The 27894-nt window shown below is 39.2% G+C and overlaps 1 protein-coding gene across 9 annotated transcripts; it reads left to right on the top strand.

The window, feature by feature from the left end:
• Positions 1–510: 510 nt before the first annotated feature.
• Positions 511–27894, top strand: CD53 (CD53 molecule). 9 transcript variants are annotated; one of them, XM_073999319.1, is made up of 10 exons: positions 523–611; positions 7484–7534; positions 18821–18900; positions 19241–19336; positions 19772–19960; positions 21733–21807; positions 22370–22465; positions 24688–24768; positions 25852–25935; positions 27093–27894. In XM_073999319.1, exons 5-10 carry the CDS (start codon positions 19898–19900, stop codon positions 27162–27164), a joined length of 471 nt encoding a protein of 156 aa, XP_073855420.1. In that variant the 5' UTR covers positions 523–611; positions 7484–7534; positions 18821–18900; positions 19241–19336; positions 19772–19897; the 3' UTR covers positions 27165–27894. The 9 variants fall into 9 exon arrangements, with proteins under 9 accessions (XP_073855418.1, XP_015286905.1, XP_015286901.1 ...); XM_073999317.1 differs by lacking the exon at positions 7484–7534 and having other exon boundaries at positions 511–611; XM_015431419.4 differs by lacking the exon at positions 19241–19336 and having other exon boundaries at positions 511–611.

Here is a 27894-nt window from a genome sequence, read left to right as displayed (position 1 = left end):
TTAACTGAAGTCTAGAGACTGGCTGAAGCCAGACAGGGAGTGTGAGGAGGGAGCAGAGAATCTTCAGAAAGACATTCCGAAGTCTCAGGCCTAGAAAATGTTTAGAAATATTGTTTCTTGTGTTCCCCTCCAGTCTGTCTACCTGAATAGGAAACTGGTGGTGGGGCCAGGCATGCTTATTTTTGAACAAATAAACAGTTAATTCTGAGATGCTACCTTGATTGAGAAGCACTGTCCTTTTCTAAGCAAAAATCATCGCCAAAATTACCCTAGAATCCACCACTGCTCAGAGATCTGTGCCTGAACCAACTTGGTTATGAAGTTTTCCTTTGTTTCACAAAACTAGTTTAGGGTGGGCTGTGGGAGGAAGTTTCTAAAAAGCCACTGGGGAAGGACTGAGTCTCTGAGGCGAAAGAGGGCGGACTCAGCCTCACTTCCTCCTTCTTCTCATCTGGGCTTCCTGTCGTCACAGCACGATCATATTTTTTCGCCCTTTACTTCTCCTTTTACACAAATAGCCCCGGATACCCGTGTTACCAGCCTTGTCTCAGCCACCTCAAGGATAATCACTAAATTCTGCCTAAAGGACTGAGGAACGGTGTCTGGAAAAGGTAAGGTTGATGACATTTTAACCTGGTTTGCTGTCTAATGTGGGGTAGGGCGTATTCTTAGGGGTCTCCATATACCTCGTTAGTAACCATAAAATCTCCTGCAACTTCTCTTTCGCAAATATTAAGTGCACAAAGTAAGACAGCTTAGCAAGATACTAGTAACATCCCCAAAGGCAATCAGGCCAGAAATGCTTTTACTTAATCAGGTTCCTGGTATCTAAATCTCTGAGTTGAGGCATTCACACGCCTTAATTGCTACAGAGCTTGAATTACTCTGTGTAGTAATTCCTGATGCCTGGAGCTTTCTCTGCGAGATGACAATGGGGAGATTTCCTATGTGCTCTGGTTTTCAGAAAATTGGCCTTGTGATTTTAAAGTGAGGAAAGAGCCCACAGCCAGAGCTGTCTTTAGAAAGACAGCTAGAAGACACAGTTCTTTTTCATTTGAGAAATTTTCTAAAGTTAAGTTAGTGACTCTTCAAAGCCACTAAATAGAAAGGTGGCTAAAAATCAAAACACCAGGATGTGCTCAGTAACTGTATTTTAAAAGGTCCTTTAGACACCTCTAAAGGACGTGTAGATTGTTGGCTTTTAAGGAGCAGGAAGCGCATTGTGATCCTCAGCATTTCTCCAGATTATCCTTGGTGTACAAAACGTGACCACTGATGCATGTATAAATGCAATCCCCAAAACTTGATACTGCAGTAATTTCCAATCATGTGCTGTAACTAATGACTGAGGTTGCATGAACTCAGCAAAGTGATAGCAGAGCTTTGGTCCTGACTCTGTGACCACCATAGGAAACTCTATATAAGAGCTTTCTTCTTCCAAGACCTGTGAGAATTTCACTTGATTACGCCCTGGAGCAGAAAGGAGAAAGTTCTCTTTGACTACACCCACCCATCTAAGAATGAGGGTTGGGAACAGGGCAGAGGGCTCTAGATTTCCAAGAGGGGTGGGGACAGGGGAGAGGGTTCTAGATTCCCAAAACACCTGAGAGCTTATTGAGCCTTGAATTAAAAAATAAAAAGCAGTCGTCTAAAACACTTTTAGAAGACACTAAAAGTGGCTTTTAGAAGAAAAAACACTTAATAATCAAGTGTTAGGTGCCTCCTGAGGCCAGGCACTGTGCTTTGGGAATTGTGGGGGAGGGAGATGAAAAGGTAGAAGGAGAATATTTATCTAGCAAACAGTCCTACTCTTAAGGAACTCCCATGGGAGATAAGAGATATCATACTATGCATGTGCTTTGGAAGAAAGCTGAGAAAAAGCAGACTCCTAGCTGCTGGATAAACAAAGAGGTTTTGCTTTCTCAATCTTGAGGAGAATCTGTACTATTTTGAAATTGTGGTTGAATGGGAGCAAAGACTGAACTGAAACATTATTTCCTGTGATGTTTCCTGTGTGGGTCAGTTAAGAACATTTAACTTTTAAATGAAAGGATTGGGTACCTTTACATTCATGAGGAATGATTCCGAGTCCATGCCTTCACAGCTATGGTTACCACCACCTAAGTGACCTCACCTTTGTTCACTGACAAGAGGCACAAACTGGAAAGGATGAAGTCTGTCAGTCCTTCCTTTTTTATGCCCTCTGATTGACCCCTGACTGCACAGAGGCCCTTGGACTGCGGTTCTCCTTTCCCACTCCTACCCCATGGCCAGATACGGCACTTGGTGCTGGAGATACAGGATAACAGAGAAGATTATCATCTGAAAGGAGTTGTACAGTTTATTGTGGACTACAATCACAGCAATATGCAAATACAGTGCAATGTGCTCTTTTCTATAATAGATGGAGAATGTGCACAAACTGTAGGAGGAGTTAGGAGTGTGCCAAAGAATCCCTGGAGAGGTGACTGGTGGGTTCACTTTCACAGAAGTATGGGTTTGCTATGGAGACATTCTAGACCAAGGGTGCTGTATATTCAAATTCAAAGAAGTGTGTACCTCCAGGCATGTTAGAAATGAGAGCGAGCAAGTGAGACTGCAGTGTAACACACCGTGCTTACAGAGTCACATGAAGTGGAAAGTCCTTTCTCCTACTTGGCACCAGAAAGTGGAGGGCAAGATCGCTGACCAGGCAGGTCCTAGGTCCAGCTCTGGGTGGGGCTATGCCCACCATGTTCACACGACAGAATTGATGGGATGTGGGGTTGAAATGAGGGAGAAGAGGCAGGTTTTTCCCTCCTCAACCTAGATTTTCACTTAGAGCAGAAGGAAGGGTGGAGCTTCTTGTGAGGTTACAGCCATTGTTTTCAGCTTAGCTTCTGTTCCAGGAAGTACTGCACTGATTCAGTTATAGTGGTTTGTTTTGCGTTCCTAGATTAGTCAGCCCAGGGCACTTCTTGTACTGAGCAAGCATCCACTATGTGTAAATCACCCTGGGCCCTAGAGACTGGGCACCTGTCGTCAGGAAGCTCCCAGGACCCATCTGCCACTGCAGGTGCAGGGCACTGAAGCAAAGTAACTCAGAGAAACCAGACAGCTGTGCAGAGCAGGACAGCATGGCTGCTGGGGCAGAGGAGGGAAGGATTGAGGTGGAGGTTGGGTGGCCAGTTTGGGAAGGCTGACTGGAGGTAGCTTCTGGAAAAGAGAAAGACATGCATTTGCAAAGTCAGTGAATGACCACTCAGAGTAAAGGCCAGGAATCTCTATGCTGAGAGTTAGAGGTGAGTGCTCTCTCTTCATTATCCATTTCATAAGCACACAGCAGAATTTCTTTTTTTTTAAAATTATACTTTAAGTTCTAGGGTACATGTGCACAATGTGCAGGTTTGTTACATATGTATACATGTGCCATGTTGGTGTGCTACACCCATTAACTCGTCATTTACATTAGGTATATCTCCTAATGCTATCCCTCCCCGCTCCTGCCTCCCCATGACAGGCCCCTGTGTGTCATGTTCCTCTTCCTTTGTCCAAGTGTTCTCACTGTTCAGCTCCCACCTATGAGTGAGAATATGCAGTGTTTGGTTTTCTGTCCTTGTGATAGTTTGCTGAGAATGGTGGTTTCCAGTTTCATCCATGTCCCTACAAAGGACATGAACTCATCCTTTTTTATGGCTGCATATATTACATGGTGTATATGTGCCACATTGTCTTAATCCAGTCTATCATTGATGGACATTTGGGTTGGTTCCAAGTCTTTGCTATTGTGAATAGTGCTGCAATAAACATATGTGTGCAAGTGTCTTTATAGCAGCATGATTTATACTCCTTTGGGTATATACCCAGTAATGGGATGGCTGGGTCAAATGATATTTCTAATTCTAGATCCTTGAGGAATCGCCACACTGTCTTCCCCAATGGTTGAACTAGTTTACAGTCCCACTAACAGTGTAAAAGTGTTCCTATTTCTCCACCTCCTCTCCAGCACCTGTTGTTTCCTGACTTTTTAATGATTGCCATTCTAACTGGTGTGAGATGGTATCTCATTGTGGTCTTGATTTGCATTTCTCTGATGGCCAGTGATGATGAGCATTTTTTCATGTGTCTGTTGCCTGTATGCATGTCTTCTTTTGATAAATGTCTGTTCATATCCTTTGCCCACTTTTTGATGGGGTCATTTTTTTTTCTTGTAAATTTGTTTGAGTTCTTTGTAGGTTCTGGATATTAGCCCTTTGTCAGATGAGTAGATTGCAAAAATTTTCTCCCATTCCGTAGGTTGCCTGTTCACTCTGATGGTAGTTTCTTTTGCTGTGCAGAAGCTCTTTAGTTTAATTAGATCCCATTTGTCTATTTTGGCTTTTGTTGCCATTGCTTTTTAGACATGAGGTCCTTGCCCATGCCTATGTGGTATTGCCTAGGTTTTCTTCTAGGGTTTTTATGATTTTAGGGCTAACATTTAAGTCTTTAATCCATCTTGAATTAATTTTTGTATAAGGTGTAAGGAAGGGATCCAGTTTCAGCTTTCTACATATGGCTAGCCAGTTTTCCCAGCACCATTTATTAAATAGGCAATCCTTTCCCCATTTCTTGTTTTTGTCAGGTTTGTCAAAGATCAGATGGTTGTAGATATGTAGTATTATTTCTGAGGACTCTGTTCTGTTCCATTGGTGTATATCTCTGTTTTGGTACCAGTACCATGCTGTTTTGGTTACTGTAGCCTTGTAGTATAGTTTGAAGTCAGGTGGTGTGATGCCCCCAGCTTTGTTCTTTTGGCTTAGAATTGTCTTGGCAATATGGGCTCCTTTTTGGTTCCATATGAACTTTAAAGCAGTTTTTTCCAATTCTGTAAAGAAAGTCATTGGTAGCTTGATGGGGATGGCATTGAATCTATAAATTACCTTGGGCCATATGGCCATTTTCATGATATTGATTCTTCCTATCCATGAGCATGGAATGTTCTCCCATTTGTTTGTGTCCTTTTTTATTTCACTGAGCAGTGGTTTGTAGTTCTCCTTGAAGAGGTCCTTCACATCCCTTGTAAGTTGGATTCCTAGGTATTTTATTCTCTTTGAAGCAATTGAGAATGGGAGTTCACTCATGATTTGGTTCTCTGTTTGTCTGTTATTGGTGTAGAGGACTGCTTGTGATTTTTACACATTGACTTTGTATCCTGAGACTTTGCTGAATTTGCTTATCAGCTTAAGGAGATTTGGGGCTGAGACGATGGGGTTTTCTAAATATATGATCATGTCATCTGCAAACAGGACAATTTGACTTCCTCTTCTCCTAATTGAATACACTTTATTTCTTTCTCCTGCCTGATTGCCCTGGCCAGAACTTCCAACACTATGTTGAATAGGAGTAGTGAGAGAGGGCATCACTGTCTTGTGCCAGTTTTCAAAGGGAATGCTTCCAGTTTTTGCCCATTCATTATGATATTGGCTGTGGGTTTGTCATAAATAGCTCTTATTATTTTGAGATACATTCCATCAATACCGAATTTATTGAGAGTTTTTAGCATGAGGGCTGTTGAATTTTGTCAAAGGCCTTTTCTGCATCTATTGAGATAATCATGTGGTTTTTGTCTTTGGTTCTGTTTATATGTTGGATTACGTTTATTGATTTGCGTATGTTGAACCAGCCTTGCATCCCAGGGAGTAAGCCCACTTGATCATGGGGGATAAGCTTTTTGATGTGCTGCTGGATTCGGTTTGCCAGTATTTTATTGAGGATTTTTGCATCGATGTTCATCAGGGATATTGTTCTAAAATTCTCTTTTTTTGTTGTGTCTCTGCCAGGCTTTGGAATCAGGATGATGTTGGCCTCATAAAATAAGTTAGGGAGGATTCCCTCTTTTTCTGTTGATTGGAATAGTTTCAGAAGGAATGGTACCAGCTCCTCCTTGTAACTCTGGTAGAATTCGGCTGTGAATCCATCTGGTCCTGGACTTTTTTTGGTTGGTAGGCTATTAATTATTTCCTCAGTTTCAGAGGCGGTTATTGATCTATTCAGGGATTCAACTTCTTCCTGATTTAGTCTTGGGAGGGTATATGTGTCCAGGAATTTATCCATTTCTTCTAGAATTTCTAGTTTATTTGCGTAGAGGTATTTATAGTATTCTCTGATGGTAGTTTGTATTTCTGTGGGGTCGGTGGTGATATCCCCTTTATCATTTTTTATTGTGTCTATTTGATTCTTCTCTCTTTTCTTCTTTATTAGTCTTGCTAGCGATCTATCAATTTTGTTGATATTTTCAAAAAACCAGCACACAGCAGAATTTCTACCCAAGCAATAGCATCAATACCTCATAGCTATGACCAAGAATTGTTGTAAAAGCAAATATGCCACAAGGATACATTTTTATAATCATTTAAAATGAGAGTGCTATATTCCAAGAATTAGAATATTGGTACTTAAAGTGATGTTAGAGATTATTTAGATTCAAATAAAGTATCTAACTCATAATGAGAGCTCAATAAATGTGAGCTGTTGCAACTGTCCAATCTGGTTACTTTTCAAGTAAAATGACTTGTCCAAAATCATAAAATTACTTAGTAGTTATTTAGAATGTCTTCTGATTCTCTATGGCATGCTCTTGCTTCTATATTATACTATAGTCCCTTTCCTAAGAGATTTTTTATTAAGTAGGCATCATTAGACTATTCTTCGTTTACATAAATTCTTAGTGCATTTTAACATAAACAAACATAAAAATACAGCTTACTTGTAAATGTAATTGATCCTAAACCACTATGCTAGAAAACTAAACACTAGAAAAACTAAATATATATTTTATTTTCCAAATATTTTTGTTTGGCCTTTTCTATTTCAGGAGAACTAGATTGAGGAATAGGGGTAAGAAATGATTTTAACACCTCATATCTTTTAAAACTTGTTAAAGTTTACTTGTTAAAGTAAATTTGAACTTATGGCTTACTCTATATCAGGAGCAAATAAAGGCATTCAAGAATTATTCCATGGTTTAGTCTTCTTAAAATAACTATTGTAGAATCTCAATATTTATAACATAGAAGACTTAAATTGTAATGATTTTGAGATGAGAATCCCTTAGATCATTTATTTATTTTCCAACTCTTTAAAAAAATTCTGACAAAATTCAGACTGATAAAAAAGTTGAAAAAATATTATTAAAAATTTCTAAATTCTTTTCACCCAGATTTCCAAAATGTTAACATTTTACTTCATTTGTTTATTCTTCTCTGGCTCTCTCATTTAAGAGTAATTAGTAACTTGATTGATGCCCTTTCCCCTAAATACCTTAGTGTATATTTCTACAAACAAATGCATTCTCTTATATGACCACTTTACAATGATCAAAACCAGGAAATTAACACTTATGCAATATAATTAACAATCTATGGATTTTATTCAGATTCCACCAATTACCTCATTAATATTCTTTATAGCAAAAGGAAATTTCTAGTCATGCATTGCCTTCAACTCTAACTTTTGTCTCCTTTAGTCTGGAACACTTCCTGCGTTTTTCTTGCCGTTGATATTCCTGGAGAGTAAGGTCAGTTCTTTTTTAGAATGTTTCTCCATTTGAGTTTATCTGATGCTTCCTCATGATTAGATTCAGGTTATTTAAATTTTTGATAGGAATACCAACAAAGTGGCTTTTCTTATCCCACAAAGAGTCTTGCTTAATCTGAGCACAGCCATGGACAGGGCTCTAGCCAAGCGATCCTGTCTGTAAAGTTCTGCATATTTGTACATAGGAGGAAAGAGAACCTCTGGTCTCTTGACTCTGTAACAGTGCTAACTGTTTTAGGTGATTGTTCCTGATTTAGGGAGTAAGTTTATTAGAAGAGTCCCTGTCCCACTTCAGCTGTTAGTAGTGTCTTGCTAAGCTCCCAAATGGGAGGAAGTGAGCTTCCAAGATCATCTGGATTTGTCTTTCTTCATTTTTTCTCTCCTCTTTTATTCTTCCTTATTTCTCTCTTCTTCTATAAATCACCAAATCTCCTCCCCTAACAGTGGCCTAGATGAAACAAAATTTTTACCAGATTACAATTTTAGGAAGGAATAAGGTAACAGACATTCCTTGATAAGTTGATGGAGAGATGAGCCGACACTAATACATGAGAGTTGATGCTTTGGCTTTGTTTTATTTTACTCCTGCTTCTTTCGCTACAACTGCTTATTGCTCTTCAAAAGGACGTACAGCCATAACTCTGATTGCATCTCAGCCACTGCTCATAGGAGTTCAAACTGCAGAGGCACAAGCTGATGAAAAATGGAAGGTGTCTCCTGGATGCTCAACACATTGCACCAAATGAATTGGGAAGTAGCAGGCACAAAACCAGAGCCTGGGATAGTGGAAAGAGCTTGGGCTTTGGAGGCTGAAAGACCTTGGCCTTCACCCTGCCTTTGATGATTCTTAGCTGGGTGACCTTGTGCCAGTCCTTGACTTCTCTGCAGAATGGGGCTAATGACACCTATGTTGTCAGGCTGATTTGAGGATTATAAATAAGACATTTATGAGGAACTCAGTATTTTGTGGGATTCAGTGAACTATCTATTATGTATCTAAATTTGTTTGAGCAAGAAAGCCTAAATTTGGGAGCCCTCATTGGGAACAGATTTTCGCTCCTATTTAGAAAAAAATTTTCTTAATCACAGCCTCAATTTTCTTTGCTAAGGAACAAAGAGTGCTACAGGCTCTGTGTAGGAAGGGATAGGGAGCCATAATTACTTCGCAAATGCTCTTGTATGTAAATTGACAAATCTGTATATAGAGAAATGTATATGGAGAAGTGTCTGGAAAGATGTTTGCCAAAATGCTAATGATGGTTATCTCTGGGAGGTGGGATTTCAGAAGACTTTATGCTTTCTTCTTTATACTTTTCTTTATTTTTTAAACGTAGATTTTTTTTTTTTTTTTTAAGAAAGCATGCTTACATTTGCTTTCTATTGCTGGATTTTTCAACTTTTCCTAATAGATTTCAATGGAGTCAGAAATGTGTTCTAATAATATATATTCTCACTCTTAGCTTACAAAGGTGTTGCTCTACCAAATTCTTCCATTCACTGAAAGAAAATAATTATGCATCTTAAAGAAAGTGTGCTTACATTTGCCTTTTATTGCTGGGATTTCCCAACATGTCTTAACAGATTTCAGTGGAGAAAGAAATGTGTTCTAATAATGTATTCTCAATCTTAGCATACAAAGGTGTTTTTCTATTAAACACTTTTCTTCACTGAAAGGAAGTCTTACAGAAACTATACTTACATTTATTTATTTATCTTTTATTACTGAAATTTGAAATTTTCAATTTGTCCTAATAGGTACAAATGGAGAAAGAAACATGTACTTTTCTTTATTGTTTGATTTTTTAAAATTTTTTTACAAATGGCACAAGAAATCTCTTTTTAAAAGTTATGAAACAAGCAAAGGATTATTCTGGCCCCATGTATATTTTATTCCTAAAAATCTATTAGAAGCTAAGGGTTACCCTTAGGAATGGACTGGTAGGTAAGCTCTGAACTTGATCTTTCAGTGAGTATTCACTGAATAAGGCAGATACTCAGGGACTGGGCCATCCTGGAAATAGTATCTCATTTAGCCCTCAGAACAACCTCTGAGGTAAGTATTAATAGCCCTATTTCAAAGATATAGTGAAAGACAGGTTAAGCAAGTTGCCCAAGATCACACTTCTGATAAGTAGTACTACCAGAATTCAAAACTAGACCTGTCTGATTCCAAAGCTAGTGTTTATCAAACTGTGTTCCATGGAATACTATATTCTTTGAGGTGTTAATAAGTAATCTCCAACATAAAAATAGGTTTGTAGTTATATAAGTATATGTTTCTCTTTTCACAGCGCACATTAGCATATAAGAAGCTTTTCTCTTACACTGTTTTTTTCTTTATCTTGTCTTTTGTTTGAAGAGCACTTATTAATATCTCATAAGTGTAATGGTCTATGTAGCACCAAAGCTGTCTTACTGTGGCTCCAGACCAGCTTGTAACATTGGATCAGATAAGGCTGAAGATGAAGAACTGATAGAGGTTTTTTTTTTTTTTTTTTTTTTGAGACGGAGTCTCACGCTGTTGCCCAGGCTGGAGTGCAGTGGCGCGATCTCGGCTCACTGCAAGCTCCGCCTCCCGGGTTCCCGCCATTCTCCTGCCTCAGCCTCCTGAGTGGCTGGGACTACAGGCGCCCGCCACCGCGCCCGGCTAATTTTTTTTGTATTTTTAGTAGAGACGGGGTTTCACTGTGGTCTCGATCTCCTGACCTTGTGATCCGCCCGCCTCGGCCTCCCAAAGTGCTGGGATTACAGGCTTGAGCCACCGCGCCTGGCCTTTTTTTTTTTTTTTTTAACTTAAAAATTTTTTAAAATGGAGACGGGGTTTCACTATGTTGTTCTGGCTAGTCTTGAACTGCTAGGCTCAAGGGCTCGTCCCACCTCAACTTCCCAGAGGTTCTTGAAGCCTCTATCCAACCTTAACCACTTCTAAGCTTGATTAAATTCAAGAGTAGATTACATGGTGCTGTTAGTCCAGGTCAAAAAAAGACAGGATGGAATTAGAAATCCACAGGTCTACCAGCTCAAGCCCATTGGAGGAAACTAAAGGATAAAGTTAATCCCTAACCTCCATGTTGAGTTGTGGAAGGTAGCCACAGCTAAGTGTAGTTTGGTCATGCAGATTTCCTGGAAACTGATGTTGGTGGTTTTTGCATAGAACCATGAGTCATGGAGCTGAGAGTCATAGACTTTGACTGTGGGAGGGGTGTCAGTTCCTCTAGATGGTAGTTGGAAGGGGTGGGAGGCTTAATCACTGCCCAGTAGCAGTGAAGAAGGGGAAAGGGAAATGGAGCAGCATTCTCTCTGGGGCCCTTATGGCATGTGGCAAAAGTAGTGACAATCTTCACCAGGTGAGAAGATTTTCTTACTCAATTTGGTCTGAGTCTGGAAAGGTAGAAAGTGGGAGAGGAAGGAAGAAGAGGTTCTTCTTCCTGTCTGTGAAGGAAAGAATCAGTAGGAATGTCCCTAAGTTTGGGCACCTAGCCAGTTGGTGCTCTGTGGACAATCAGGTTACAGGGGCCTGAACTAATTGTCATAGGATACCAGGATGTTGGGGCTGATGTGATTCTAGGAGGCATCTGGCTCAATTCCTTTCTGTTACTGATGGGTAAGTTAGTTATTTGCCTATGTCCAAAACATCAGTTTACTAGTAGACTAAAAATTCAAGCCCAAGGCTCCTGACTCTGCAGTGTCATGTTCATTCCACTACATCAGATAATTCTGAGGTAATGAGGCTTTGAGAATCCAAAGATGAATAGCATAGATCTTACCCTCAAGGAGCTCATATTCTAGTGAGGGAATAGTCATTTATAAAACAGAATGGTTAGTACAATGGCAGAGGTACACAGGTATTACAGATACTCCTTAGGAGAAGTGAGGGTTGGGTGTGAACACTTAGACATAAACAGAGATGACTTCCTGGAAAAGTGACACTTGAGCTGAATCATTAGGATGATCAGTAACTAACTAGAATAAGAGACCATAAAGAAAAGGGGAAATTTCAGCAAAGAAACACATTAGCAAAGTAAAGAAGGAAGCATTAAGACAAGGATTCAATATTGCTTGCTAAATTTTAAAGTATAATACAGGGGGTGTTGCCATGAGTGTGAATTGATGGACAAGAGTAAATTAGGAGGGGCCTTTGACGTAAATGTACCCATGCATAAATCCATCACCACAGTCAAAACACTGAGCATATGCATCAGTCACTACAGATTCCTTGTGACCTTCTGTAATCCCTTTCTCTCACCCTTCCCTGCTCCCTCTATTCACCTCCTACCCTCCCCTACCTTCATCCTTAGACAATCATTGATCTACTTTCTGTTGCTATAGATTAGTTTTCATTTTCTAAAATGTTATATAACTGGAATCATACAGAATATACTCTTTTTTATTTACCCTCTTTCATTCACCATGATTATTTTTACATTCACTTATGCTGTAGAGTGTAACAATAGTTCATTCTTTTTAATTGCTAAGTAGTTTCCATTGTAAAATCATACCACTCTTTATTTATACATTCACTTGTTTATGGACATTTGGGTTGCTTCCAGTTTGGGTTATGACAAATAAAACTATGAACTTTCCTATACTAGTCCTTGTATGGACATATGCTTTCATTTCTCTTGGGTAAATACCTAGGAGTAGAATGGCTGGATCATATGATAAGTATATGTTTAACTTTGTACAAAACCAGCAAACTGCTTTTGAAAATAGCTATAGCATTTTACATTCCCTCCAACAGTGTGTAAGAGTTCCAGTTTCACCACATCCTCGCCAACACTTGGTGTGGTCAGGTTTTGAAAACATTTTAGCCATTCTAGGAGATGTGGAGTGGTATCTTACCATGGTTTTAATTTGCATATCCTTAATGACTAATGAAGTAGAGATTTTTTTTCATGTGCTATTTGCCATCCATATAATATCTTCTTTCTTTAAGTGTCTGTTCTGATCTTTTGCCCATTTTAAAAATTGGATTGTTTATTTTCTTACCATTGAGTTTCAAGAGTTGTTTTTATACTCTGGATACATGCCTTTTATCTTCTGTGTGATTTGGAAATATTTTTTGCCTTATGTGCCTTGTCTTTTCATTCTCTTAACAGTGTCTTTTGAAGAGTAGAAGTTTTTAATTTTGAAGAAGTCCAATTTATCAACTTATTGTACTTTTGGTGTCTTATCTGAGAACTCTTTGTGTAATCAAGGTTGCAAATATTTTCTCCTAAATTTCCTTCTGGAGAATTATAGTTTTGGATTTTACCTTTAGATCTATGATTCACTACTAGTTATGATTTCATATGGAGAGAGGTATAAATGCAAGTTCATTTTTTGCATATTAATAGACAATTGTTCCCAGCACCATTTGTTGAAAAAAGTATTGTTCATTCTCTAATGTATTAATTTTGTATTTTTTTGAAAATCAGTTGTCCGTATACATATGGACTCTCTATTCTGTTCTCCTGATATATTTATTTAACACCAGTGCTATGCTGTCTTTATTGTTGTAGTTTTATAGAAAGTAATGTAATTAGGTAGTGTTTGTATTCCAATTTTGTTCTTTATCAAACTCATTTTTACTATTCTAAGTCTTCTGCATTCCCAAATGAATTTTAGAATTAATTGCTTGAAGTCTACAAAAAATTCTGCTGTAGTATTGATTGGGATTACAATCTATAGATAAATTTGGAAGAATTGACATCTTAAAAATATTGAATTCCTGGTAGATGGATGTGGTATATCTCTCCATTATTTGCATCTTTTCAATTTCTTTCAGCAATGTTTGTTTTTAAGTTTGCAGCGTACAATTATTTCACAACTTTTGTCAGATTTATGCCTAAGTATTTCATATATGATGCTATCATAAATGATACTTTAAAAAAATACTTGATTTCTAATGGTTACTAGTGCATAGAATGCTATTATTTTTTGTAGATTGAATCTTGTGTCTAGCAACCTTGCTACACTTACTTGTTAGTTCTAGTAGTTTTTTTTGTAGATTTATTTAGATTTTCTACAAAGACATTTATGATATCTGTGAACAAAGACAGTTTTACTTTCGTTTTCTTTCCAATTTGGATGCCATTCTTTTCATATTTCATTTGCACTGCCTAGAAACTCTAGTACAATGCCAAATAGAGTAGTTAAGAGTAAACAGACTTATTTTCTTCCTTATATAAGGGTAAGACATTTGGTATTATACCATTAAGTATGATGTTCTTAATTCTATGCCCTTCATAAATGCCTTTTATAAGTTTGCGTAAGTGTTCTTCTATTCCTAGTTTGCTAAGTTTTTATCAGAAATAGATGTTGAATTTTGTCAAATAAATTTCCTGTATCTATTCAGAAGATAATTTGTTTTCTCTTTCAGTTTGTTAATATGATTAAGTACCTTTTTCAATGTTAAAATAACCCTGCATTCCTGAGAGTAGCCCCATTTGTTCATAATTTCTTATCATTTTTCTATATTGTTAGATGTTTTTTACTAAAATCTTGTTTATGATTTTCACATCTTGTTCTGAGGAATGTTGGTCTGTGGTTTTATTTCTTGTAATATCTTTCTGCTTTTAGTAACTGAAAATTCTGGCCTCACAGGATAAGCTAGAGACTGTACCCTCCTTTTCTATTTTCTGGAAGATTTGATATAGAATCAGTATTATTTCTGCCTTACATATTTAGTAGAAATCATCAATAAGACATCCGGACTAGCAGTTTTCTTTATGGGAAGATTTTTAAACTCCAAAATCAGTTTCTTATTAGAGATAGGATTATTCAGGTTATCTATTTCTTGAGAGAGATTTGGTAATTTGTGCCTTTCGATGAGTTCATCTATTTCATCTAAGTTGTATTGGCATCAAGTCATTTATTATATTGACTTATCCTTTTGATATCTATAGAATTTGTAGTGTTGTTCTCTCGTTCCTAATATTGATAATTTTTGTTCTTTATTTTAAAATTGATTACCTGTGTATAAGTTTATCAATTTTATCAGTCTTCTAAAAGAGCCAACTTTTGTGAGGTTTTTTTTGTTTTGTTTTGTTTTTCTGTTTAATTGATTTCAGTGTTTATCTTTATTACCTACTTCCTTCTGCTTATTTTGGGTTTAATTTGTTATACTTCTTCTAGTTTCTCAAGATGCAATCGGAAGTCATTAATTGGAGACCACTCTCCTTTCAGCTATAGACATTTAGCACTAAAATTCACCCCGAAATATTGCTTTAGTGACATTCACACATTTTCAACATGTTTTTAAAGTTTTTCTTAATTCAGAATTCTAATATTCTCTTTGATTTCTTCTTTGATCTATGAACTGTTTAGAAGTATGCTATTTAGTTTCCCAATTTGAAGAGATTTTCTAGGGATATTTCTGTTATTGATTTCTAATTCAATTCCTTCTAAATTTATTGAAACTTGGTTTATGTCCAGAATGGTCTATCTTGGTAAATGTTTCATGTAACCTTGAAAAGAATGTATATTCTGCTGTTGTGGGGTGGAGTGTTCTATCACAATCAGTTAGTTTAAGTTGATTGGTGCTGTTGTTCAAATATTTACTGCTTTTCTGTCTACTGATTCCATCAATTATTAAGAGAAGGATATTGAACTATTCAAGTATAACTGTATACTTGTCTATTTCTTCTTTCAGTTCTGTTCATTTCTGTCTCAGATTTTGACTAGGTGCAAAAACGCTTAAGATTTTTATGTTCTTTAGCTCAATCAGTCCCTTTATAATTATAATCTTCTTTATCCTTGATGATTTTTTCTGTAATAGTGTTTGTTTGAGTCTAATATAGACACTCCAGCCTTTTTTTCCTTTTATTAGTGTTAGTATGGTATATCTTTTTCTGTCGTTTTACTTTAAAATGTATTTGCTTCTTTATATTTTAAATGCATTTTTTGTAGGCAACATAATTGGGTCTTGTTTTTATAATTCATCTATTTATTCCTGCTTCATATTTTAAGTATTCAGACCATTTCATTTACTGTGATGTTGATATGGTTGGGATTTTAGCATATTTGTTTTTTATTTGTCCATTTTTCTATTTGTTCTTTATTTTTCCCATCTGTTGTTCCCCCTTTTCTCTTTTTCTGGCTTCTTTTGATTAATCTAGTATTTTTAAAGATTTTTACCTTCAAGTGAGGTTACCACTTCACATATAAGAAGCTCCCAATGGTATACTTCCATTTCTCCCTTCCCAGCCTCTACACTATTATCGTAAAGTTTACTTTTACATTTATTATTAATGCAATGCAATATTGTTATTATTTTTGCTTGAACTGTTCAGTATCTTTTAAAGAGATTTAAGACCAGGTGCGGTCGTTCAAGCCTGTAATCCCAGCACTTTGGGAGGCTGAGACAGGCGGATCAGCTGAGGTCAGGAATTCGAGATCAGCCTGGCCAACATGGTGAAACCCCCTCTCTACTAAAAATGCAAAAAATTAGCTGGGCTTGGTGGTGCATATCTGTAATCCCAGCTACTCAGGAGGCTGAGGCATGGAAATTTCTTGAACCTGAGAGGCGGAGGTTGCAGTGAGCCAAGATCATGCCACTGCACTCCAGCCTGGGTCACAGAGCAACACCTTGTCTCAAAAAAAAAAATAAATAAATAAATAAAAATAAAAATAAATTAAAGAGATTTAAATAAAAAGAAAAAAGTATTGTGCATTTATTCCTGTAGCCACCTTTTCTGGTGCTCTTTGTTCCTTTGTGTAAATCTGTAATTCCATCTGGTCTCATTTTTCTTCTACTTAGAGGATTGCCTTTAACATTTCTTGTAGTATGGATCTACTGGTGTGGAATTCTTTCACCTTTTATATATCTTAAAGTCCTTTTTTTAGTTAGTAAAATGTATTTTTGTTGGGTATAGATTTTTAGGATGACAATTTTTTTTTCTTTAGTATTTTAAATGTGTTGCTCCACTTTCTTCCAGCTTGCCTATTTTCCAGTAAGAAGTCTGCTATTATCCTTACAATTGTTCCTTATTCCTTAACAGGTCTTTTTTCCCCTGGTTGTTTTAAGATTTTCTTTTTATCACTGTTTCTTGAGTACTTTGATACTGATAAAGGGCTGGGAAACACCCAAATTCATCATTCACTCCTGATAAACAGAATAGTTCTTTAAGACTTAATAATTGGCAGGTCGCGGTGGCTCACACCTGTAATCCCAACCCTTTGGGAGGCTGAGGCAGGTAGATCACAAGGTCAGGAGTTCGAGACCAGCCTGGCCAACATAGTGAAACCCTGTCCTTACTTAAAAAAAAAAATACAAAAATTAGCTGGATGTGGTGGCAGGCACCTGTAATCTCAGCTACTCTGGAGGCTGAGGCAGGAGAATCACTTGAATCCGGAAGGCGGAGGTTGCAGTGAGCCTAGATCATGCCACTGCACTCCAGCCTCGGTTAAAGAGCAAAACTCCGTCAAAAAAAAAAAAAAAAAGACTAAATAATCATGGGTTCAATTTACCGAGTACCGGTCTTGCTGTATCACAGTCTGTGTGATAAGATCATTTAATCTTCACATCCACCCTAAGAGGGATAAGTATTGGCCCGTTTTACATAGGTAGGAAGAACTTATGACTAGAACTGTTAAGTTTGGTGTCCAATTCTCACAAAGCTGTTTAATGGCATATGTAAGAGGAAAATTCGAGTTTGACCTCAAAGCCTGGGTAGTAAATCATCACATTTGACTCTTGATATATATTCAAATGCATTTGTAATCCAATTAATTTTATTTTAATTTTTTTAAAGTAATGATGTAGATTTAAGGATAATCCTGAGGAGTAAGACAAGAAGAAAAAGGGGGAAAAAAGCACAAAGTAAAGGAAAAGGGTATGAAATAGATCTAAGTTTTTGGTGTTTACAACAGAGAAATTCACTTTATTGTGGAAGAGAAGTAGCTCACCAGGGTTATCTACAGCCTGGATGAACTATTCCCTCAAGACCATGTGATTCCCGGGTACCTTGCAACTGCAAAGAAGATACTATGGATTGCACAAGTGACCCATGCACTGGAAAAGGCATAATTTTAATGGAACACTGCCTCAACATTCTGCTTTAAATATCAGTCCTGTGCACAGTTTTAAAAATGAGTCACTTTATAGAATATCATTACCTCTGACAGAAAATTCAAAATTCTGGCCAGGCACGGTGGCTCATGCCTGTAATCATCCCAGCACCTTGGGAGGCCGAGGTGGGTGGATCACTTGAGGTCAGGAGTTTGAGGCCTGACTAGGCAACATGGTGAAACTTCCTTTCTACTAAAAATACAAAAAGTATCCGGGCATGGTGGTTCATGCCTTTAGTCTCAGCTACCTGGGAGGCTGAGATGGGAGGATCACTTGAGCCTGGGAGGCGAAGGTTGCAGTGAACCGAGATTGTGCCACTGCACTCCAGCTTGGGTGACAGATTGAGACTCTGAAAAAAAAAAGAAAGAGAGAGAGAGAGACAGAGAGAGAGAGAAAGGAGGGAAGGGAAGGGAAGGGGAGGGGAGGGGAGGGGAGGGGAGGTCAAAATTCTGTATCTGGATTTCTAGAATTGAGGACCAGACATTGGAAACTGATGTCCTCACTAAGAAAATGATATTCTAGTTGAAAAAAAAAATAAAACTTACATTGCTATCTTTTTTTACTTCCCCATTGCATATTTGTTGGCTTGTTTTATCTCTGCTGTAAGACTGTTATCTTCTGGAGGATAGCTACTGCTTAGTCACAGTTGTGTTTTCCACAACATCTAGAACAGAAAACATTATAAATGTTTCTGCAGTAAAAGAATAAATGAGGCGTGGCTATGTTCTCCCCACTTTCATGTGGAGAAGTTTACTATCAAATGTAGTATGTACATGAATCATAGAGTATTTAAGAAACTGGCCCATCAAGCTGTTGGCTTTCTTGATGGCTGATTGACCAGTTCATCCCTGACTTCAAGGGCTTAAGTAAGTGTCCAGACACTAGTTGCTAATGCTGCAGATAGAGCTGAAGCACTGGCCTGGTCTTTGTCACTGTGACCCATCCTCTTCTAAGAATGGCTCTATTTTCTTCTACAGTGCTTAATTCAGTGTTAAGCATTGTTGACTTACTGAATTGGACAAAAACTGAATGTCTAAGATGAGCCAGTTGGTATTTCAGTTCAGAAACTAGGAAAGTGGAGAGTTTGGGGAAACTTTCCAGAGAGCCACAGCTCAACCCCAAGGTAATGCTAGAGATCCCTGAACATTTGCGCACTCTGATCTCTGGCTACCTTACAGAGCCAGGTAACTTAATTTCTTCTTCCTTATTCCTTAGGGCAAGAATATCACAGCATGGGCATGAGTAGCTTGAAATTGCTGAAGTATGTCCTGTTTTTCTTCAACTTGCTCTTTTGGGTAAGTGTGTCTCTTCTGAGCATGGTTAAGCTCACCTTTCCCCAGCTAAGCTCTCCTCTCTCCTCTACTGAAGAGGCTGGTGTGGGGTAAAATGCATGCATGTTTGGGTCATGTCCAGCACAACCATCCTAGAAACAAAGGAATAATAATTTTTCCCCTCTTCCTGCCACAGAATAAACCTGCAAAATTGAAAGGTACTAGTGCAGTTATTAATGGAGGTGCTGTTTCTCTCTGAGGGCTTTAGTTTACTACTACTTATAGCTCATATATATAGGTGAGAAACCTGAGACTGTGTGCTTTGGGTATTGAGTGCCTCTGTTTTTCTTGTCTTTTTTTTTAGATTCCTTGAAACAATAAGTGAATGAAAGGAAAGTCACCCTTTCCGGGGAGGTTTCACTGTACAAAATTCAGCAATTGAATTTCAGATACAGGATGGGTTGGTACTTGTGTATATGAGAAGATTATTATAAGTTTGGCTTCTCTAGTTTTCTGCCTAGCAAGATGAGCTTCCTCAAGCAGGACATCTTCTCTACATGGTCATGGTTTCCACAGGGAAAGCCATGTGTGAGTGACTGAAATAAGGAACAGGAAGTTAGACCTATATATAGTGAAGATATTGTGCGGCTCACAGGAGTGCTTTTTCCTTGGTATTTCGAAATGGGTAGGAAGAGTTGTGAGTAGGTCTCCACATGAGAAAGCTGAGATTGCCTCTCCAATGTAAGCATGGAAAAGTTTGGTAAAAAAATTGTTCATGAGACTCTGATTGAGCCAGTTAAAAATAAAGTGATTCTGATCTCAAGGAAGTGAGAATATGAGGAGATACCCAAGAACCACATTTTGCTTCAGGATGTTGTGGGATTCTTCCTTTCAGATCTGTGGCTGCTGCATTTTGGGCTTTGGGATCTACCTGCTGATCCACAACAACTTCGGAGTGCTCTTCCATAACCTCCCCTCCCTCACGCTGGGCAATGTGTTTGTCATTGTGGGCTCCATTATCATGGTAGTTGCCTTCCTGGGCTGCATGGGCTCTATCAAGGAAAACAAGTGCCTGCTTATGTCGGTGAGTCCTTACAGAGATGTGGTGCCCCAAGTCAGGGAGATGGTGCCTAAGTCCCAGGCAAGATGTTTTTTGGTAGGTCACTTATAGGCACAGAAAGATCTTAGGAAAATGAGATTGGTACCTCAGATCAGCCAAGTCTGCCCAGACCAATAGTATATTATGTATGACTAAGGTCCCATGGACAGGTGAGAGAGGGCATTGCTATCCCCCTTGGTAGCCATTTTACACTGCTAATAATGACCTTTGTCATTATTATAATTCCCCTTCATAGCATTTTATTTTTTCTTTATGTCTGGATGAAACCAGGTGTCATCTATCTTCCAAAATCCTCCTCATGCTAGCTATTATTATGTACTTTCAGGATCTGACTCAGAGTCACTAACTAATGGAAAAATAATTTCTAGATTCTTTCCTCCCCAAATGCCAGAGGATGCTTCCTTAACTCATATATGCACAAGATACTCCATAGAGATCCAACTTAGTTGAGGGCTCTGGCTGCAGCCGTTGAGGTCTAATGTGAGAGATGCTAGAGCCTTTTGCATATTGCCTATCAGGTACTATCCCGAGGAGTACGTTAAGGCTTAGGTTTTGCCTGTAAGCACAGTGCCTGTAGAACACTGAGCTCTGCATTTCTCTAGTGTTCCCAGAACAGAGCTTGGTGTAACAGTGCCACTCTACCAATAGATGTGGGTTTCTAATCACCTTGGCTCTTCCTTAAGTCATCTGGTTAATCTTTTTTTCCATTATGGTTCAACTTTTTCGTGGTTTTTTTTTTTTTTTTTTTTTTGGAGATGGAGTTTCGCTCTTGTTGCCCAGGCTGGAGTGCGATGGCACGATGTCGGCTCACCACAGCCTCCACCTCCCGGGTTCAAGCCATTCTCCTGCCTCAGCCTCCCGAGTAGCTGGGATTACAGGCATGCACCACCATGCTCGGCTAATTTTGTATTTTTAGTAGAGACAGGGTTTCTCCATGTTGGTCAGGCTGGTCTCTAACTCCTGACTTCATGTGATCTGCCTGCCTTGGCCTCCCAAAGTGCTGGGATTATAGGCGTGAGCCACTGCGCCCAGTCGCTATGGGTCAACTCTTAAACTGCAGCCAAGAGAAGGAATAAAAAAAAGTCCCTCTTCTCAGATAGTTCTCAGACTAATGGCAAAGGATGGAAGATAGCAGACATGGGGTAAGGTAAATGTTTTAAGCAGTCAAAATTAATGTTGAGGTAAAAAAGGTAAAGGAGAAGGAATAAGTGAAAATGTTTTCTGTTGTGTGTTATTAGCATAAAGGGAGTAAGCATCGGAAGCTGGAAACAAATATGAGTTAGAACCATGGCTAGGACCCTTCTTTTCACCATTGTATAGGGCTCCTCTCAGCCACTACCAGCAGTCCTCCACACAGAGGTATCCTGATCTTGTAGAAAGGACCAGGCCCCAAATGATCTAGTTTATTGAGCTTTTACTTAACTGCTTCAATAGGTAGATGTCAAAATTGCTTAACTTATTCAACAAATGGTGTTGTGTATGTATTACGCATATCGTACTCTGATAGACACAGCAGGTAGGAGAGAACAAAGAAGACAGTTGATCTGCCCTCTAGAGTCTAATTGTAGAAAAAAAACACATATTTTCACAAAACAAAAGAAGGCTTACAAAGGCCTGAGGAGGCAGAACAGGAACATCCTGCACATGTGCAAACACTCCTGGATGCTCCCAGAGCTGAGTGGGAGTGGGACGAGAATGGGGATCAGTGCTGTGAGAATGTATCTGCTTTGTCCCAGTTCTTCATCCTGCTGCTGATTATCCTCCTTGCCGAGGTGATCTTGGCCATCCTGCTCTTTGTATATGAACAGAAGGTAAGTTATAAAGAGCACAACTCATTGTCTTAATACTGAAAGTGGGGAGTATGCAGTGGAGAAGTTGTTACAAAATTACAAAATAAGTCCTATAATAGAGATAGAAATGAAATGGAAGGATAGAGGAAAGAGAGAGTAATTGTAATTGGGGGCAGAAAAAATTTGTATGAAAGAGATTGTATCTGAGTGGTATCTTGAGGGGTGCCTGGAAAGAACAGTAAAACAAGTGTCTCTTCCTCTACTTGCTTTCCTCTGTATGTTTGGCAGGAGAGAATGTCTGCCTCAGTGCCTAAGGATAGTCCTTGCTTTAATTGCCCCTTTTCCTCCCTTGTAAAGCCAGAGCTCTAGAAGGAAGCAAGCCTACTAAATACTTCTTCTTTCAATGTCATCTCATGCTCAGCATGTATGCCCATAGATAAACAGCCTCCCCTCACCCTTAGTTCTGAGGAGACCATTTGGAAGGGAAGAGCGAGTGGAACCACTAACCTATACTGGAAATTCCTTATTCCTTGAACTCACCTGCTTTTTACCATGTCTCCTCTGCTGGAATGTGCCTGCCCAGCTGAATGAGTATGTGGCTAAGGGTCTGACCGACAGCATCCACCGTTACCACTCAGACAATAGCACCAAGGCAGCGTGGGACTCCATCCAGTCATTTGTGAGTACAAGTGGAATCCTCTTCAGATCAGCCCAGACTTCATGTTCAAGTCTAAAACCCTGGGGGCTAGTTCCTTTTTCTGGAAGTTTCAGAATCTAAGGTCCAGACTGCTGAATCCCAGAATAATGCCTTGGCTATCACAAATATGGGAGCCCAGTAATTAGTCTGATTAGTACAAAGTTCTCTACATTCTCTCTTTCATCCTTTTCTAACATGAATAGGTTTATTATCTAAGTTCTACTAGGATGTGAAGAAGACCCAAACACAGCAAACTGGATTAGTTTATGTATTTTCCAAAATTTTACTGAAAACAGCATTGTATAACACAAGAAATTGCCATTGAATTCCTGAGTTGCCCAAATCAGGCTTGTTACATAGCCCACCAACACCCCATTCCTCATGCGCTGTTTCCACCCACAAACATGTATATGTATATGTACAGCATATACAAGCTCTGCGTTCCTGATGTGATGTGTTGGGAGATAAAGATGGAGCCTTGCACCGGTATAAACTATTTGTGTCTCAAAACAGTACCACTATGACTGCACGCTGGCTTAGTGTGGAGTAGAAGAAATGGCACAGGAATTAGAACCTGGAGACCACAATTGGGTAGCCTTGGGGAAGTCCCCTAACTTCTTTAGATCTCCAATTCTTTATTTTTTCAATTCAGTTTAGAAAACTTTTAATTATATAATTTTTAGAAATATGCGAAAGTAAAGAGAAAAACAGAAAAATGAATCTCTCAACTCTTCAATAATTAATATTTTCCAGTGTCATCTCCTCTAATTCCCCACACTTTTTTTGCTAGAATATGTTAAAACAAATACTAGACAATATATTATTATTATTTTTTTTTTTTGAGACGGAGTCTCGCTCTGTCGCCCAGGCTGGAGTGCAGTGGCGCGATCTCGGCTCACTGCAAGCTCCGCTTCTCGGGTTCACACCATTCTCCTGCCTCAGCCTCCTGAGTAGCTGGGACTACAGGCGCCCACCACCGCGCCCGGCTAATTTTTTGTATTTTTAGTAGAGACGGGGTTTCACCGTGGTCTCGATCTCCTGACCTTGTGATCTGCCCGCCTCGGCCTCCCAAAGTGCTGAGATTACAGGCGTGAGCCACCGCGCCCGGCAACAATATATTATTTCACCCACTAAATATAAAAGAACTTCTTTTTAATACACCTAAAATTTTGTAATTTCTTAATACCACTAATAAAGTATATAATTAAATTTCCCTAATTTTCTCAAAAAATTTTAATTGACTTGTTCAAATCAAGATCTTAACAAGGCCTATGTGTTTATATTTGAATGATAGGTCTCTCTATTTATCTTTTAATCTATAATAGTACCCCTCTTTGTTCTTGCTTTTTGTGGAAAGAAATTAGGCTGTTTGTTCTTTAGACTTCTCCACTCTCTAGATCTGGCTAGTTGCTTCCTCGAGTATTTTGGTATCAGGGAGTCTCTGTCTCCCGTAAGCCCCGTGAACTTAAAAGTTTGATGTGGTTTTTGTTTTGTGATAAGATTGCAATAGCTGCCGGGCGCGGTGGCTCACGCCTGTAATCCCAGCACTTTGGGAGGCCGAGGCGGGCGGATCACAAGGTCAGGAGATCGAGACCACGGTGAAACCCCGTCTCTACTAAAAATACAAAAAATTAGCCGGGCGCGGTTGTGGGCGCCTGTAGTCCCAGCTACTCGGGAGGCTGAGGCAGGAGAATGGCGTTAACTCGGGAGGCGGAGCTTGCAGTGAGCCGAGATCGCGCCACTGCACTCCAGCCTGGGCGACAGAGCAAGACTCCGTCTCAAAAAAAAAAAAAAAAAAAAAAAAAAAAAAAAAAAGATTGCAATAGCCGTCACTTCCTATTGCATCATGTAAGCAGGTACATCATGTTTGATGGTCCTACTTTCTGTGATCTTAAGACTGTCTGGTGAGTCCAAGGGTGGTCAGCCTAATCCCTCCACTATGCAGTCCCTGGGTGCCTTATTCTTGATCTGTAAAATGTGACTAGATTAAGCACAGGGGTCTCTACTCCACAGGGATCTTATGGGAATGAAATGGTATAACAGATTAGAAAGCACTTTGTTTCAAGGAGCCCATAGTAATCAGACCAATTCTGGACTTCTGCTATAGAGTCAGTTCTGAAGGGCCCACCATTTCCTCTAAGGTCCACAGCTTTTTTTCACTGTCGACTTTCTAACCATCATCATTTTGGGGGTTTGGCTTTTAGCTCCAGTGCTGTGGTATAAATGGCACGAGTGATTGGACCAGTGGCCCACCAGCATCTTGCCCCTCAGATCCAAATGTGGAGGTAATTTTGTTAGCAATGTTTCTGTTATTGACCTCTTTGTTTAAATGTTTAATTACCTTGGAAACTGCAGTCATAGAAGACCTAGACTTTTTATCGAGAAACAGGGGACCTTGAATAAAAGAGAGGCCAAGGCAACAACCTTGGGTAATTAGAAAAGTCAGAAAAACATAGGAACAAAATCATTTAGACTAGAGACTATGATTGATCTTGCTACACTAGACTATTACATTAGAGGGGAACAGTTTGTGTGAAAGTAGCAGAGGGTTGTGTCTAGATATTTCTTAAGCAAGAAGTAGGTCTCCTTATGGTTAAAAGTGAAATGAATAGGGTCAAGATAGAAAAGTTTCCCCCTCTCCCTCTCTCTCTGCTCTTCTTCCTTGGAGATGGCAGAATCCAGCCCCTTAGGGAAATGAATCATAAGTGAAGGAGTAAGGAGTTGAGGGAGACAAAGTTAGTGGAACTACTGAAACAACCTGTCCAATTAATTTGGATCTCCAGAATAGGCTCTGAGAAGAAGCCATAACTATCTTCCAACTAGACCAAATCCCTGAGGTCTTGTCTCCTCCTGTTATCTGCTCCTGAAGGGGTTTGGGAATCTCCAGGATTTTTCAGGTTTGTGGAGAAAGACTAGGACACCCACTGACCAGCAGCTGCCCTGGTGCTTGGTAGGGCTATGATGGATTTACTGAATGTTAAAGCAGAAAGTGAAATGCAAACCAATTTTAGTATTGCATGCCGTATGTTAATCTCTGATCAGCACTGAGTGTTCAAAGACAGTAGGATGTCGGTTGCTGACCTGCCTCTTAGAAGCTAGTTTAACTCAGCGGGTAAGGATCTAGGACTTCTACATTAGGTACCACTGTAATGATAACAACACCAGAAAAGTCTCTAGTTTAATATTTCCCACCTTATGCCTGTTTCTTCATTCATGCAAAGAAAATAAAAAATATAATACCTAAGTCTCTTTGTATTACATAAAGCAAAATGCAAAGCACTGTATCTTCCAAATAATCCTCTTGATATGGTGGAATTTGTAACTGAAATGTTTAGAGTGGCATCATTTGTAACTGAAATGTTTTCTAGGGTTGCTACGCGAAAGCAAGACTGTGGTTTCATTCCAATTTCCTGTATATCGGAATCATCACCATCTGTGTATGTGTGATCGAGGTAAGCACTTAATCACAGGGTTACTGTGAGGATTACATGAGTTAAGTCAGGAAAGGTTTCAGAATAGTACCAGGTACACAGTATTTACACAATAAATGTTAGCTATTTTTACTAGTATCTGAATTCCCCCAGCCAAGTAGCAAATAATGTAATTAACAATTTACTTTAAGGTATATAGAAAATGTGCTGTAAGAACATCTCTCGGCAGGGTGTGATGGCTCACACCTGTAATCCCAGCACTTTGGGAGGCCAAGGCGGGCAGATCACGAGGTCAGGAGATCGAGACCATCCTGGCTAACACGGTGAAACCCCGTCTCTACTAAGAATACAAAAAATTAGCCGGGCGTGGTAGCGGGCACCTGTAGTCCCAGCTACTCCGGAGGCTGAGGCAGGAGAATGACCTGAACCCCAGAGGCAGAGCTTGCAGTGAGCCGAGATCGCACCACTGCACTCCAGCCTGGGCGACAGAGTGAGACTCTGTCTCCTAAAAAAAAAAAAAGAACATCTCTCTGGTCAATTTATTCCTCAGAGATATGGATGATTCACATGATTCGCAGTCAAACAGAAAGCCAACAAGCAGACTCCCACTTGGTCCTTCCTCAGCTGGTCTCAAAAAGACGAATTGATAAAGTATTTCATTTGAAAACCTGATCTTGCATGTTAAGGGGCTGATGATGAAAATTGTAATCAATTTCCTCTTTGTTTCTGTGCTTAGTTTGACAAGTGATGGGTGAATTGAGGGTAGTTTTTTGTCCTTTTTAATAAAAAAGGACATTTTTCCACCCAAGTGTGGAAAATGACTTTTCTCTGCTTGGAAACAAAGGAGGCACAGAGCATGGACAGAGATAAGTCATTGCACAGTGTTCAGTGAGCAGAATATGACCATCCTAGTAGCAGGGCTTCTGTGACTTCCTCAGAAGATAAAACATGCTCCAATACTTTACAGCCTATTATCTTGTCATCGTTGACCCCGTTTCTCTCCCCACTGCTATTCTTTAACTAAAGGAAAGAGCTCCTGAGAGAGACTTGAAAGTAATGGTGGGAAGGGTGGTTTCAGTGTAATGGATACATTCTTTTTCTCAGAGGCCAATCCCAGGAATTGTGAAAGAAATGGCTTTTCTTATGAAGACTTCAAATTTTTCCAACTCTTTTCACAGGTGTTGGGGATGTCCTTTGCACTGACCCTGAACTGCCAGATTGATAAAACCAGTCAGAGCATAGGGCTATGATCTGCAATTGTCCTGTGGTGAAGAGACTTGTTTCATCTCTGGAAATGCAAAACCATTTATAGCATGAAGTCCTAAATGATCACCTGCTGGATGATCCTCCTCCCAGCCTTTCCCTTTTTAGGTCCCTGTCTTATACAACCAGAGAAATGGGTGTTGGCCATGCACATCCCACCTCAGGCAGCAAGACAATCTTTCACCCACTGATGGCAGCAACCATGTCTCTCAAAGTGGTGAAACTAATATCTGAGCATTTTTGAGACATGAGAGGCAAAGAGAAACTGGATCTAATGGCCCAACATCAAAGGGTGAACCCAGGATATGAATTTTTGCATCTTCCCATTGTCGAATTAGTCTCCAGCCTCTAAATCATGCCCAGTCTTCTCCCCAACGTCAAGCAAGAGACAAGTTGAAGGGAATTCTGGGGCCAGGCTCACTGGACCATTGTCGCAACCTTCTGTTTCTCTTTGACTAAGAGCCCTGGCTACAGGAATTACACAGTTCTCTTTCTCCAAAGGGCAAGATCTCATTTCAATTTCTTTATTAGAGGGCCTTATTGATGTGTTCTAAATCTTTCCAGACAAAAACTATCCAGTGATTTATATCCTAACTTCAACCAGTAACTTAGCTGATAATCACAGTAAGAAGACTTCTGGTATTATCTCTCTATCAGATAAGATTTTGTTAATGTACTATTTTACTCTTCAATAAATAAAACAGTTTATTATCTGAA

Source organism: Macaca fascicularis, chromosome 1 (genome assembly GCF_037993035.2).
Source record: "Macaca fascicularis isolate 582-1 chromosome 1, T2T-MFA8v1.1".
Taxonomy (NCBI): Eukaryota; Metazoa; Chordata; class Mammalia; order Primates; family Cercopithecidae; genus Macaca; species Macaca fascicularis.
Note: the sequence above shows the minus strand (reverse complement) of the source record. Positions and strands in the feature narration are given on the sequence as shown.

Bases quoted from the DNA above. Each gene is read 5' to 3' on its own strand.
- CD53 (XM_015431415.4), top strand. From the start codon at position 18,838: ATGGGCATGAGTAGCTTGAAATTGCTGAAGTATGTCCTGTTTTTCTTC. The intron at 18,901-19,771 runs GTAAGTGTGTCT...TCTTCCTTTCAG, and splicing joins TCTTCAACTTGCTCTTTTGG to ATCTGTGGCTGCTGCATTTT. The intron at 22,466-24,687 runs GTGAGTACAAGT...TTTGGCTTTTAG, and splicing joins GGGACTCCATCCAGTCATTT to CTCCAGTGCTGTGGTATAAA.